The sequence below is a fragment of the Seriola dumerili genome, unplaced genomic scaffold (assembly GCF_002260705.1).
Source record: "Seriola dumerili isolate Sdu_G_001 unplaced genomic scaffold, Sdu_1.0 BDQW01000035.1, whole genome shotgun sequence".
NCBI classification, from domain to species: domain Eukaryota; kingdom Metazoa; phylum Chordata; class Actinopteri; order Carangiformes; family Carangidae; genus Seriola; species Seriola dumerili.
Genome location: NW_019174290.1, coordinates 4,220,140 through 4,234,900, shown reverse-complemented (window position 1 = coordinate 4,234,900; position 14,761 = coordinate 4,220,140). Strand labels below are relative to the sequence as shown.

At 37.2% G+C, this 14,761-nt stretch overlaps 1 protein-coding gene across 3 annotated transcripts; it reads right to left on the bottom strand.

Annotated features, from left to right (window-relative positions):
* Positions 1 to 5,863: 5,863 nt before the first annotated feature.
* tmem154 (transmembrane protein 154) lies at positions 5,864 to 14,426 on the bottom strand. 3 transcript variants are annotated; one of them, XM_022738132.1, is made up of 9 exons: positions 14,274 to 14,426; positions 13,459 to 13,551; positions 12,974 to 13,027; positions 11,516 to 11,557; positions 11,034 to 11,204; positions 10,449 to 10,503; positions 9,588 to 9,664; positions 8,973 to 9,015; positions 5,864 to 6,355 (listed from the first exon to the last, which is right to left on the bottom strand). In XM_022738132.1, exons 1-8 carry the CDS (start codon positions 14,365 to 14,367, stop codon positions 8,984 to 8,986), a joined length of 618 nt encoding a protein of 205 aa, XP_022593853.1. In that variant the 5' UTR covers positions 14,368 to 14,426; the 3' UTR covers positions 5,864 to 6,355; positions 8,973 to 8,983. The 3 variants fall into 3 exon arrangements, with proteins under 3 accessions (XP_022593853.1, XP_022593854.1, XP_022593855.1); XM_022738133.1 differs by lacking the exon at positions 8,973 to 9,015; XM_022738134.1 differs by lacking the exon at positions 13,459 to 13,551.
* Between the last annotated feature and the right edge of the window lie 335 nt (positions 14,427 to 14,761).

Genomic DNA, 14,761 nt, shown 5'->3' with positions numbered 1-14,761 from the left:
CACACTTTGGGTCCCTTAATACCAATAAATCATTGTTTGAATGCCACAGCCTGTCTGAGAATTACTGCTGAGTATTGCACAATTTACCATCTTCTAGCATGATAATGCACCATGTCACAAAGCAAAAGTCATCACGAACCCGTTTTTCTTGAATATGACAGTGAGTTCAGTGAACTTCAGTAACCTCTTCAAAATGCATTACAATGAAAACAGGCATAATGAATTAAAATAGAATTAAATAAGATTTTAAGTCTTACATAAAAAAATGTTTTCATTCTGAACATAGCTGTTTGAGCAAGACAAACTAGATTAGCTCTACAAAGAGTTCAAAATATTTACAAATGTTTGCTATTTTCCTTCAAGACATTGCATAAACACAAAATGTATAACTTATGTTTTGAACTTGAAGATTGAAAATTTAGTTTGTTTCTTGAGTATTCTTGCCCTATTATTGTTATCATTATTATCATTTTTATGTTACTATATTGTATGAGCTTTGGTGTTACCATTTTTTAACTTCTTTTTTTATGACAAATGGAAACTGAAATTATATTATAATCAATAAAAAAAAAACACAAGGGGAGAGGCTCCAAATCCAAATTTGCATGGTGTGTCACAAATCGTGCCAGATGAAAACATGAAAACCTAAACCTAATTCTTCCCAGCATATTGAGCCTTGTGTATTTATGGACAAAAAAAGCTAGGTGGATTAGTGTCCTCCTGCTCCTGCTGCTGCTGCTGAAGTTAGCCCTACAGTGCCAGCTATGGTTAGTTTTGGCTCATGGTCATTTTCATGCCCTGTATCTGGATCCTCCAGGGAAAGTCTGAAACCCTGAGATATCACTAAGCACCAAACATGCGATCCTGAGAAGTGTGGAATTGCAGCTGGCATCCAGTCAATGAAAACTGAAAAGCAGACCCTGGAAACAAAGGATAGCTGTAAATATCCTCACTTTGTTATTAAACACACTCAAATAAAGGTTTGACAGCCGCTGTAGCTGTATGTGCTTTTATGGAAATTGCTTCTGAAAGTGATTCCTCACAAACATCTGAACTCCTGTCTGGAATTTTCTATGATTTCTATGCCTGCTGTTTCAGTCGTTTTGTCAGTGAAGCTAAACACTGAATTATACTGGATATATCTGAGTGTTGTATGTGTTGACGGCAGGGCTTGAGCTAGGATGTCAGAAATGCTGAGCTCATATGTTAATATTTCCACAAACTCACACCACAGCAGATAATTTTAAAGAGACCTGGAAATCATTTGTAAAATATTCTATTAATTTTTTTACATTTATAATTGACATATAATTTTAAGTTAATTCAACTCAAAATGTATAGTTTTTATTTTTAGATCGCTTCAGAACTTACAGACAATGAAATTTGCGAATAAGCTGATGTTTATTCATAAATTTAATGAGTTGAATGAATTCTCAATAGTTCATTCACTCAACTCATCAAATTTCTGAAGAAACATCATCAGTTAGCAAACTTCCCATGTGTTCTTCAATAGTAAAAACACCTTGTTTTACACCTTAAGATGATTTACTGTGTGCCTTTAAAAACCCCACTGTGTGAAACATTATAAAATTATAAAATGTACATTATACTTCTGAATTCCCATATTAAAACAGAGATGTGCTCTCAGTGGTAGCTGCAGCCCTATCACCCTCTATCAAATGTTGTCCAATTGGTGCAAGAGGCAATCTTTCATAAGAGGCAGGGGAAAGTTTCACACGGTTCAAATTGCTCATCAAAACTTTATAAAGGACCAAACTCCAAACTATTGTGAAGTCTCCCATAATGGCACTCTCACACACTCTTACACGCACTGATTCCCTGGTGTATTATGTGTTTTCCAGTCGAAGATTGCCCAAGAATGACTGAATGCGATGATTGCGACAGACAGACGATGCTCTGTAACATCACAGCTCTTGAAGGCAAACAAACACGGCTGCTGGTGCGGCTGTGAAATGGAGCTGATAGAGTGTGACAGTCAGGAACACTGCCTGCCGGGCAGACAGTGATTCAGTCAACAAAGCTTGGTAAATTCAGAGAGATGGGTCACTGGAAATATGATGTTATGAATGTGTGCGTCAGGGGATCACATCACATCATTCCTGTTCACTATGGCATACATGCCTAAACAACAAGTGCTGCATGCTGCAGGCTCAGATTTTTTGGTCACTGCATTACCATTACATAGTGTTTGCCAAAGTTGTGTTGGGTGACAAGCATTACTGTTTTATTTGCATGTAAACCAGTTCAGCTAGTATCTGGCACAGTGTGGGGTGATGCTGCCTTCACACACAGTCAGTAAAACCCTTCACCTCCTATTGTAGCACATCTGTCTGAAAGTATTATTCAAGTCAAGGGTAAAAGTGTATCTGCATTTTATGGGTTTACAGTGTATTGATAATAATAATCTTCATTTCATGAAGTTAAAAAGTTTTTCAAACAAGGTAATGTATTAAAAAAGTTCCTTCTGTATCAATTAATATGTAGATTATTTTCTTGATAAATCAATTAATTTGCTCTATGAAATGTCATAGAATAGTGAAAAATGTCCATCACAATTAAAGTCCAATGTGATATGATCAGGTTCACTTGTCTTGTCTGAGCAACAGTTCAAAATCCAAAAATAGTAAGCTTAGGATCACATGAAAAAAAGCTGTAAATACTCATTCAAACTAGATATCAGAAATCTGGGAGTCGGTACCAATATCAATTAAATTCCACGATTCTCAATACCAAATATAATACTACAGCAAAAAACAATGGCTCTACAAACAGTTTGCTAACAGACATGCACATTTGCATGCATGCGCACACACATGCACACATCTCCATAGTCAGTGTGCAATCAGCAGTTTAAACTGACAAACTGACAAAATATATTCAAAAATATTTATCTAAAGTCTGTGTCATGTTCTGACGGTCGAAATGCTAATGACGGTAGCTTACTAATGTTGTGAGCTGGGTGAGAAGATTGAAAAGATGATACTGACTCAGCCAGACTTCAGACAGCCTCCAAAACTTTGTCTGTTCCCTCTCTGACCCTGGAACAAGCTACGCACAGACTTCATATCACCAAGTCCTCCAACCCAAATGACCACATACTACAGTTCATTTGTCCTGACCACCTGATACCACCCATAGGAACTTTTCCTGAATTAGCGCAACTGTTAAAAATCACTACTCAGAAATAACTAACCCTTTTATAATGTGGCGATCCCATAGTAAAGGTTTGGTTAGATTAAGGCACAAAAACAATTTTGTTAGGTTTGGGGGGGATCATGGGTTAAAATAAGTACTTTGCCAAGGTTAGAGGACCATCGTCATCATGGTTACAATAATAAGCACATGGTTAAGGTTATAGAACAATCATGGTCATGGTTGTCAACCTCATCCACCCACCCAGTCCATCTCTACACAGACTTTGTCACTCTATAACAATGTCACCTCACTTGTTCCTTCGCTCCTGTCACAATCACTACAGCCAGGTTTTGTCACTTAAACGTAAACATGTCGTTTTGTAGCATTTGCTGTAAAGACTGATGCTGCCTCACATGACCACTAGATTTTAATTAGGCCATGAGGAAAAGGCCAAAAGTATTGGATCCAAAATGTCCCATAACAAAATTGAAAGTGTTTTTATTAGAGCCTCCCTGACTGGTCTGTTCGTAATGCAGGGTTTCAGACATGACAAAGCTCCTCCAGAACCACAGAAGACATTTTAAAAACTGTTTTCAGACGCTGGGTAGAACTAAACATAACCAGCAAACTGACATTGACACGTAAAATCGGTGGGGTGTGCTTTTGAATGTGATAAATATCAGTCCTTGACCTGTATGGGAGCCAGTGTAAGGAGGCTTTAACAGGTGTGAAGTTCTGGTGAAAATCTTGGTCACGGAGGTCTGTACAGTTTCTAGTCTGTCATTAGTTTTTTTTTGTTTGTTTTTTTTGTTTAACACCAGTGAAGAGCTGTAATAAGGCAACAGAGACAATAAAGGTAAAATATACTTTTGAGGCTGTAAAAACATGACTGGACAAGCCTTTAGGTATGATGTTCCAGACTCAAATTACTACCAAACAAAAGGCAGAACATTTTGACAACAGGCTTGATTTACAGTACATGTGTAAACTGTAAATCAGCATTTCCTTAGTAGTTGATTATGAAAATGTCAGTGATTAGTCAGCAGTGCCTGACCAGCCTGACAGGAGTGACGATGAGGACAATGTGACAGACAGAACAACTGTCTGGAAATCTAATGAGACAGAGAATGAAAAGCAGGAGTGGAGTAAGAGACTTGTTTCTCATTTGTATTCATTGGTTTACATGGATGGTCTGTCCTTTCTCCCCCAGAACTTCTTCTGGTTTGAATTCCACCAGCTTTTCATAAGTGACTATGAGACATGCAGAGCTCAAAGAGTATGAAGGAGCAGATTCATATGTGGATTTACAGCAGGAGACGTACGAGCTGAAACAGAGAGTGTACAGTGACGGAAACACATGTTGGACAGATGTATCACACTTTAAACCTGCTGTTTTGTATTAATGGTGCTATCATTCTAAACGGATTTAAATGTCACTTTAAAAAGGTTTGGAGTTACACTTACACCAAGCTGAAAATATTACAAAGCCATCGTTCTAACAGTTGCACAGAAACAGATAAACACATTAATCAAATTTATTTCTGTGGCTTCTCCTTGTTCTTCTGTGGTTTCATTGTACCTCGTACACTGATTTGAATAAAGGTATCTGCAAAATGAATAAGTGTAGCTGTTAAGAGTTATATAAATATACACACAGTATGTAACATCATATTCAAGACTAGTTATTGCTATTCATGGAAAAATCCATCTAATAATTGTTGAGACACAATATCAACAAGCACAAATATCAACCTGTTGGTGGCACCTGAGGAAAAGTCAGGGGATCACCAAAGACATGAGGATTCATCCTCTGAGGACCTTGAATATCTGAACCGAATTTAATTGCAATTAATCAAATTCTTGTCGAGACATTTTGCTTGAATTCATGGTGACACTAGAGAAAAAGTCGGAGGATTACCAGTCATTAGGATCCATCATCAAGGGGCCACAAATGTCTGAACATAAATTACATGGCAAGCCGTCAAATATCGGTTGAGATATTTAGCTCTGGACAAAAGTGATGGACTGACATATCAAGATATTTTCTTTATTGAAATTTTATTCAAAGCTTCATCAGCAAAATAAAAATACTACAGCCTTATATGAAATATTTACAAAAGGCATTCCATGAAAATATTATCTTTTGGTATTCTGTACTCCCATATTTACAGTGCAAGATTCTGCAAAATACCAACTGACACTAACAGAAAGTGGCACTTACATTTAGATCAGTGTAATGACTGCTTAGATTCAACAAGCCAAAACTGGCAACCAGACAGTGACTATCTATGGTGCGACGGACATCTTATCAGTACCAGCTTTTGGAAAGCTGTTTCAGCAACAGGCAGTAATTTATCAAACGTCTCACAGACAGAAGACTCCTGATTTCACACTCTGAGATTTCAATCAGTTTCTGAATAAAAACTCTTTCTCCATTAGTCCTAACCGGCTCTGCACAGGCATGAAAAAGGAGTGGCCTTCTCTGTCATGCATGCCTACAATCCTCAACAGGATATTTCCCCATTAAAAGCTGCAGTTGGAGGGAGTCACACAGTGTAAAATAACAAAGAGGCTTTGAGCTGAAGATAAGCCATCAGCAGAAACTACGAGCAGTCATACCTGTAAAGGGCTGGAGAAGAGTATTGACTTAATGCACTTGTAGATGACCACGCACTCTTTAACAGTATGAATCAGCAAACAGGGAACGTTTTGTAGCAACAGCAGTGGGTTTTTTTTTTTTTTTTTACACAAAAATACTTTTCCCTCAGGCTGACTCGATGAGACAGAAAATACTGTATATTTTACCGGTAATATTGGCAGTAAGGAATAAAAACAGACAAAGCACGAAAGAAACAATACATGAAAGGCAAAATACTGATCATTGTGATAAAAAAAGCCACTATTTAACACATTCACGTCCAATTGTTGCACGTTGCTCTCCACTGAGGACTTTCAGGAGGAGGGAAAGAGAGTTTTAAGATTAATTTTTCTTGCTTAATGTTTTACTGTAAAAAAAAAAAAAAAAAAAAAAATGTTTGTAAGTGTCCCCTAAGTGGTGTGACGTGGTTTCCTGGCAGTCAAATTACCGCCTGTGGTCACAAATGTAGCTGGATTATTGTAGAGAGGTCAGAACATCCAAGTTGGCAACTATGCATTGTTGACTGTGTCCTTGCATACCGGGAGAGCGTCCTTTGTTAACCTGCAGTAAAGGAATCATGGGAAAGAGAGGCGACAATGTCAGAGTCAGGGAGACAGAGGGAGAAGGTCAGTCCTCTATAATCTCTGAAATCTGGTGACAGAGTTTGTTCAGGGAGTAGTTTCACTCTACACTGTGCAGTATAGTTTACTGGTACTGAAGCTACATATGCAGGATTATTAAAGCTGTAAAAAAAAAAAGTTTTTGTTGTCATTTTCGGTAAAGTCAACAAACAAAACAAACAAAACAAAACAAAACAAAAAAAAACATAAAAGCAAAGAAGAAAAGTCTTAAACCTGATGCTTTGCTGTAATTCAGAGTGTTTTCTCTCATCCTGACTGCAATGAGGGCACGCCCACTCAATGCCACTAACACATGCTGGCTGTAGCTACTGTACAGTCCATCTATAGCCTCATTACTACTACTGTTGTCATCAGCTTCTGCACAAACAACAGGGTGTTGTTCACACAGCATCAAGGAGGAAACACTGTGGTCATGAAACGGACAAACTTCAACAACAAAAATAACCACATCACAATCTACACTTTCACTTCTGGTCAGTGAGCTGAAACACACTCTGCACACAACCACAAATCAACAGACAAGCAAAGAAATATTTGGCTGTTAAATGTTCTCATGTTAAACTTAACTTTGTGTGTTGGTGTTGGTTCCTCTTATTTATTAAAATACATACAGGTAAGTTATTAATCCTGCTTAATCTTTTCTCTCGGTGCAGGCAGATATAAAAAATAAAAAAATAAAAATAATATATATATATATATATATATATATATATCTTTTTTTTATTATTCATTATTTTATATATATTTATAATAGTATATCATATGATATATATATATAAATATTTTTTTTTTTTTTTTTTTTTTTTAAGAGCAAGAGGTTAAATGATTATACGAAATGTAAAGCAAACAGGGAATTATAACCCAACTCTACAATCCTCCACAGTTTTATGGAGAGCTTTAGTGTTTTTCAGCTCAGTGTTTTGGTTTGGATGAACAGCTGCACTGTTTTAGTGCGATAAATCCCCTGTGCACTACCTGTCCAGCACCAAATAGATAGGTAATGTTAACAATTAGCCGGTGAACACAGTGGAATATTTAGAAGCTAAAGAGCCAGATATTTCCCTCAGGAGTTGGTGTAGAGAAAGGAGAGTTATTATTTTACTTACATTCATCACGTGGACAGAAACACAACTCCAAATTAATGCTAATTTTGTTCATTTTTGTATCTGCTGGCTGTGTAAACATACAATTATTTGCTAACATATTTTTATGGGTTGATACCATGTCAGTGTTGTGTGTATAGCTAGTTGTGCTGCTCCCAAGTGGCTTAAAAAAATATTACTGCAGCTTTGAGTAAAAAATTGTGCACTTTTTTCAATAAACTCAATTTAAAGTGTGTGTTTTTTTTGCTGGCTTTCTGCCATTTTGTTCATTTTCTTCAATTTGAATTAAACAGATTTTTCTAAACACCTTAACCAAACCATTGTTGTATTGAGATTGGCTCAGCTATGCTTCAACTACATCCAGTGCAAAGTAATGGGTAGGTTTTAAAACTTGCTTTTTCAGCAGCTTCAAATACATTGTATACGCTTTCTTCCTTTAATTTGATTCACTACAGCGCCTAAGTTGCTGTGGAATTTCACAGGTCTGACAAACAGGGCACAGCTGCCGCAGTAGCATCACATTTTGCAACCACAGCAGCAGTAACATCACATTTACTTCTGTTTTGAGATCTCTTGAGTAATCTACTGTGTACAGAGTGCCTCCCTGTTGAATGAAAGTAGAATCTAACCCTTGCACAGCTTTGGAAATAAAATCCTGAGAAAAAGCAGTGTGTAAATGACGTTGGTCAACATTTAGTAGAGTGGACCTTGACCTCGCCTTCCCAGCCTTTCCAGTAAGGAGACTATCCCTGGGTTAAGTTGCGCCACACTTCCATGCATGCCTGTTGTAATCACTAACAGATGTTAGGGTGTTTGTGCTTTCAAACAATACCATGTGTAATAATGAAAGGGTCATAGTTCATCAGTCACAGCCATGCTAGAAAACCAGCTGGTGCATCACAACAAACAGGCTGGCAAAAAAAATAAAGTGTCTGGAAAGACTTAATGTTACCCAAGTCGACTGTTGATCTGTGTTGTGTTAGCATTGTTGTGTAACAAGCCGTATGTGATAGGTTTGTCATAATGCCTCCATGTGTAGCTATAACATAAATATTTACACTCTTGCTTTGAGAGTATTCATAATGAGATAGTTCATCTGCAGTAGGTTGTATTCACACCTGTAGGAATGTTGCTTAATAAAACAGCTCACCCTGTCACACAGTGACTGAGCCAGACATCAAGATCACCAAACAAGGCTCAAAGAAGTGATTAAATATTAACAAAGGATACCCAATATAAATGATTTTTTATGCCTTTATATTCACTAATAAAGACATAATATCAATATCCAGACAAAATTTCACTACGATATAATAAACATGCAAAGAGATCCGATGTTTTATGAGGTTATAAGCAAATCTCTCTCAAAGGAATGAATAACATGAAACTGAATCAAGGCTGGATGTTTTCATAACAAGTGTAAAATATGCTCACCATAATTAGAATCATGCATTTTTAGAGTCCTCTGCAGTTTCTCCTAGAACAAGCAAACCAACAGGCAAACCCTATGAATGTGTATGCTCTAAACCCTCATAAATGTGATCATTGGTGTCACAGAAATGCTGCAAACAAATCAAATTCTTACATCAATACGTATTAAGAAATATACAGACTTTACAAAAATGACTATGTGATAAACTGACATCAGACGAGACAGTGACATTCTGCCCTTTGCTGTATGTCAACAGTGACCTCTGCTGGATAAACTCTACCAACTCATGTTACTGCTGGAAAAAACTCTTACTTGCCTGTTTATTAGGTGCACCTAGTTAAAACAAATGCAGGCTAATGCAACAGATCCTGCCTATGTAAAGGTCATAAAGTCCAGTTGTTGTTGAAACTGTTTAAAAAAGAAAGGGGTCCAAAGAGGATTTGATGCAGGACTGTTGTATTACACTGCAGCAGTTTCAGCTAGGTGTACCTAATAAAATGGCATTTGAGTGTATTTCTAAAAGAAGGCACCTCTCCACATTTCCTTTCATGTTCATGTGTTTTTAAAAAGCTTCCTTTAAACTTGCTGCTGGTTTTTGTTTGTTTCAAGAAACTTACCATCTTTTTTCATCCATTGGTCCAACTCCTCCATTTCTAGTTCAAGGACAGACGGTACGTCTTCTTCAAACATGGGCCTAAAAGGCACAAAATGTTTACTTTCAATCTTTCTCACACCAGCAGCTGGTTTCACTTGAACATTATGTTGCTAGTAGGAACAGTTAACAGGTCCACATCAGTTTAACAGACATTGTTAAATCCACTATTTGATCCAAGCAAATGTTTTAGGTACTCTTTAGGCGATAGCTGTCTTATGATTCTTGGGTTGTTTATTATTAATTTAGTTAAACTGCAACAGTTAGCTGAGTCCACTCTCCTTGTTACTGTGTTAATTAATTTTTTTATAACACCTTCTTTCCAACTCTTTTGTGAAGTGTAACCCCTATTATTCAATACTGTTCACTGTTGCTTCCACTACTACCCTTGAAGGCCAACTGATGTCTTCAATGTGAAGTGTGTTTAGCTCGCTGCATGTGCAGCTGCACATATAATGAGAGCACGTGTAATTCTCAAGACAATTTGGTTAATAAAGGATCAAGAAATGAATCTGATGTTCGAGATGTTGTAAGTAGCAGAGCAATTACAACTGGAGAAAGATATTGCGTGTAACCACAAGACTTAACTCGCAATGACTCCATCTTTAACGCAATGCTCACAATTGCATAAAATCCAAACCTCCTTTACGCACATGTTGTGTTTTGCAGACAGGAAATTACACATTGAGGGTAAACACTTGCTAAGACTTGGACATTAAGATTGATTAAGATGCTGTAAATCAAACTGAGATTAAACATTTTAACATGATTTGCTACATTCCTTTAAATTAGCATTTGTAGAAAAATCAATTAGATCAGTACTTACATTGGCACCTTCTCAGTGTTGGATCCATCCAAATATGGATCTTCTTTTCTTAGCTCTATCAGAAGAGAACATGCTTCAATCACTGTTATTAAAATGGCAAATAGCATTACAGTAACTGAACACAGCCCATCTGTAACTTAAAGTATCTAACTAGCTAAATAGGTTGAGAGATATTGGATTTATATTAATTACAGATATTGATAAAGAGTTGATAGTTGAGTTTTGTTTGAAGTTTTATTTATCATGTTATAAGAATGAAGTCAGACTTATCATCAGTTGCCCCAAATTACATAAAAATATATTTTCCACTTAACCCTGCTGGTATCTAGTCACACGGAAAAGTATCTGTAGTAATTACATAGTAATTTGGCATTTTTTGGAAATGAACAGATAATTTGACACTTGATCATATACTCCACAGATCTCACTGCAGACAGCTGACATTATATATTTGTTGTTGTGAAGCTTCCAATGCTTTGAGCCACTGAAAAACCCCTGCAAATGAAACCAAAACAATATGCACAGGGAGCCAGGTGATTTGGGTGAACTGACCCTTTAAAATGTTCCCTCTTGTGATGGACATACCTTGATTTCTTGTTTTGTTGATCCACCCGCGGCTGATGAAAATGCCTAAAACTATCAGGCCAATGATTATGACCACCAGCCCCACGAAGAGCGGGATGATGATGACACCCAAATTCTGTTCCTCGTCCTCTGATGGGCTGGTGAAAGTAATAGTGTTGGGGTCCACTGTTACTGCAAAAATTTCAGCAGAAGCAAGACAGCAGTGATCAGTCAGTCATCATCAGCGCAGCCAGGCTAAACTCAGAGGCTTGTGATGTATCATTTGAATAACTACATGCATCCTGCTGAATTTGTGCCAAATTTCTCTGGAACCAAAATGCAAAACTCTTTCTCTTCAAATCAGACGGCACTCAAACTGTTGTTATGGTCTGTGATTGTCATTTTTGTCTAATTATTAATACAAACAGTATAAAAAATGATTTTACATTTACAGGGAATCTAGACACAAATCAGTACTGTGCTGCTATGTTGGTGTGACATACCAGAGAAGAGAGTTCCTGAACCAGTTTCTTCCCCATCGCCCCCTTCAAGTGGAAACAAAAACAGTTAATGGAAATAATTAGTTGATTTTACCGACAGGCTTCAGTGAGTACTGACTGATGTACTAGTTTTGTTTCCTCTCTCCACACGGTGCCAAGAAGCGACAGAATAGAGGCGAGTTTGATATTCTCAGGTCTGACTTTCTTTAAAAAAAAAAAACAAACAAAAAAAACATTCAGAGCTTCATATGTGCGAAGTTAAATTTGTTTGCAGGTGGGTTTGCTATTTCACTTATAGAGCTTCATTTGAGGGGCAGATAAAATCAAAAGAATGTGGGAAGCTGATTTGGGTTCTACAAGTGATCGACCGAAAGATAAATGTGAACAACCCACTCATGTTTATAGCAAGAAACTCAGCTTGGCAAAGGCAGTTCAAAATATTACGTCACTCCAGAGGTTTGGTATAGAATCCAAACTCTGTAATAAGTTTCATATCGCAGTTTTTCTTTTGCTCTTTGTTTCTGGCACTTTCCACATACACTCAGTTGGTAGTTTATTAGGAACACCTATGTAAAACTGCTGCAGTCTAAAACAACAGCCCTGCAATCAAGCCTACCTTCATGAAAGTTATAAACTTCTGTTTCTATTGAATTTGTTTTCGAGAAGTGTTGATTCAACTGATCATTTTGGAGGTTGTTGTTTGTGGAACTGTTTTGCATGATATGGAGAGGTGTGTCTGTTATTTAAAGCAACAGGAACACTTGTATCATGTATAAAGTGATTCAATTCAGCAGCACCACAAACTGTTTGACTCAACACCTCTTTAACACAGTTTCAATACAAACACAAATTGCAGGACTATTACATTGGATTGCAGTAGTTTTAGCTTGGGGTACCTAATAAATTGACATCTGAGTGTAGAAATCTTCAAATGTTTTCGTCATCTGGGGACTAAGACCTTTGTGCTGGGTATCAATGATGGGTGAGCACAGAATTTTCTAGGTTTGTATTTACATATCTCAATGAATTGTGCTCAAAAATGTACTTTGATTCTCTGAACTCCAACTGTTTAATCTATACAATGTATAGTCATCAGGAAGTGTACTTCATTGCTATTTGTTTTTTCTTTTGTAGATACAATATATAGGTATTAATTATTATTTTATTAAATGTATATATTAGCCCGTCCCTAGATTGGCCTTTAAAATACATTAAACCAACTATAAACTACATACAACACAGGAAAAAACACAAACAATATACAAACAGCAATACAAAGATCATACCATCTTATCGTTATCTTTCATAACGACATGACTGATCCTTCTTCAAAAATTAAAGCTTAATAAAAGTGTTAATGAAAAGAAAAAAAGTAAGCAAATCAGAAATTCATTTGTAATACAATACTCTCTCAAAGGGTAGAGGGGCCATTAGAGAGAAAAAGCTCTGGTGGACTTTTACCTGACTCTTCTGTAGAGTAGGGGTGTGACGTGGCTTCATAAAGACTTGGGGGCTCTACAAACAGAGAGAGTGGCACATCATCATATTTACAATGAGTAAAACTACTGAGTGTTATTCAGCATACACCAAACGGCCAAAAGTATGACAGCCTCCGCTCCTCTGGCAAGACTTTCCACAAGATTTGGTTGTAAAGACGCAGTTGGTCCAACGGCATAAAAGAAATACACCTGTATGACAACTTTAACCAGAATGAGGAACAAACACTGTCCTTCAGTCTCAGTCTCAGTTTTACTCGGTGAAATAAAGGAATATTATTGCTATTTTTTTCAAAACTAGAACTGCAAGTCACTGTAAGGGGTTTAACCCTAAACAGGAAATGAGAAGAGCCTCACACGTGGACACCTCTGTCTACGTACTTTTGGCCACATAGTGTATTAATATTATTATTATTATTTCTGGGATATATTTCATTATTCACATCTCACCAGAGGGCTCTGTATCAACACCGGGGTCTGAGCCATCGGTTTCTGGTGCCTCAGTCTCTGTATTTTCATCGTAATCTTCACTTTGGCATAACACTGCAACACAACACCTCTTATTACTTCACACAGTCCCATGTCACTGTTATTGTAAAAGACAGTGAGACTTAAAAGAAAACAATTGCACCGTTTACATTAAAAGTGAAACACACAAGTAGTTTTACAAGGGAGTTTTAAAAGCAACATCTGCAGAGGAGGAGAGTAACTGTCACTAAGTCAGATCTCATACAGGAACTTAAGGACTTCCGTCTGCATGATTTCAAAAGCTCACTAAAAAAAAAAAAATCAAAATTGTTGCAAAATTCATGCATTGAAAAGAGCGGAGTAGGTGGAGATATTCATCACGTTAAGCAATTTGTTCCTGACAGAGCTTTGTCATGTTTCTCTTGCTTAAGAAAAATACTAGCTTTTAAGCGAAAGAGGAATGACCATGATCCGTTTGAGAGGTAAGATAGTAATATACCAATGGTGTATACTGTAACAGTTTAAAAGTTTGCTTTTAAAAATTTTAGTACTTTGGTAGTTTAGTACTTTGATTTATCTGCTCTGTCTGCTGCTTCTCATATCTTTGTAAAAGAAACAAAAGTACACCAGTATCAATAATAAATACTCTTCACTTTCAGTCAAAAAGATAAAATCACAGTAACAAAGTCAGAAAAAACGACTGAAGCGCAAAAGAGCAAGCAGCGAGGAGACAGGAAAGTGGAGAGTGCTGTGACGTCTTAATTCAGGGAGTAAAAAAACTATGTCCCCAGTCCTACCTGTCCCAGACAGAGTGGTCAAGAGCAGCAGCAGCAGCAGGAGAGGGGTCTTCACCCGGAGGCCTCTCATGTTACCAGGCCGAGAGGCAGACATAGTGCCATTATGTGCCTGCTTCCTTCTGTACTGTCACAGCATCACACTTCCTGATTTGACTTAACATGTTAAATGGAAGGCAGAGAGAGAGAGAGAAAAAAAAAATCACACACCCTCAGACTCACACAGATAACTCACTCGGATGTGATGCAATCGACTGTGTGCTTGTAGCCACAAGTCTGACGGCTCCTCAGCTGCAGTACAATCACATTCCTGCCGGTTAGGTATGCAGCCATACAGAGTGAGGGGGAAGCTGAACAAACTTTAAGGAGGGGAAAACAATTTGTATGAGCTCAGTGAGGGCCAGATGGTCTGCTATCTCTTGAGAAAATTGTTAATGTGTCTAACTCGTGCTTAAAATAACTCCAAGGCTGTAAATTTGTTTGTTGTTACT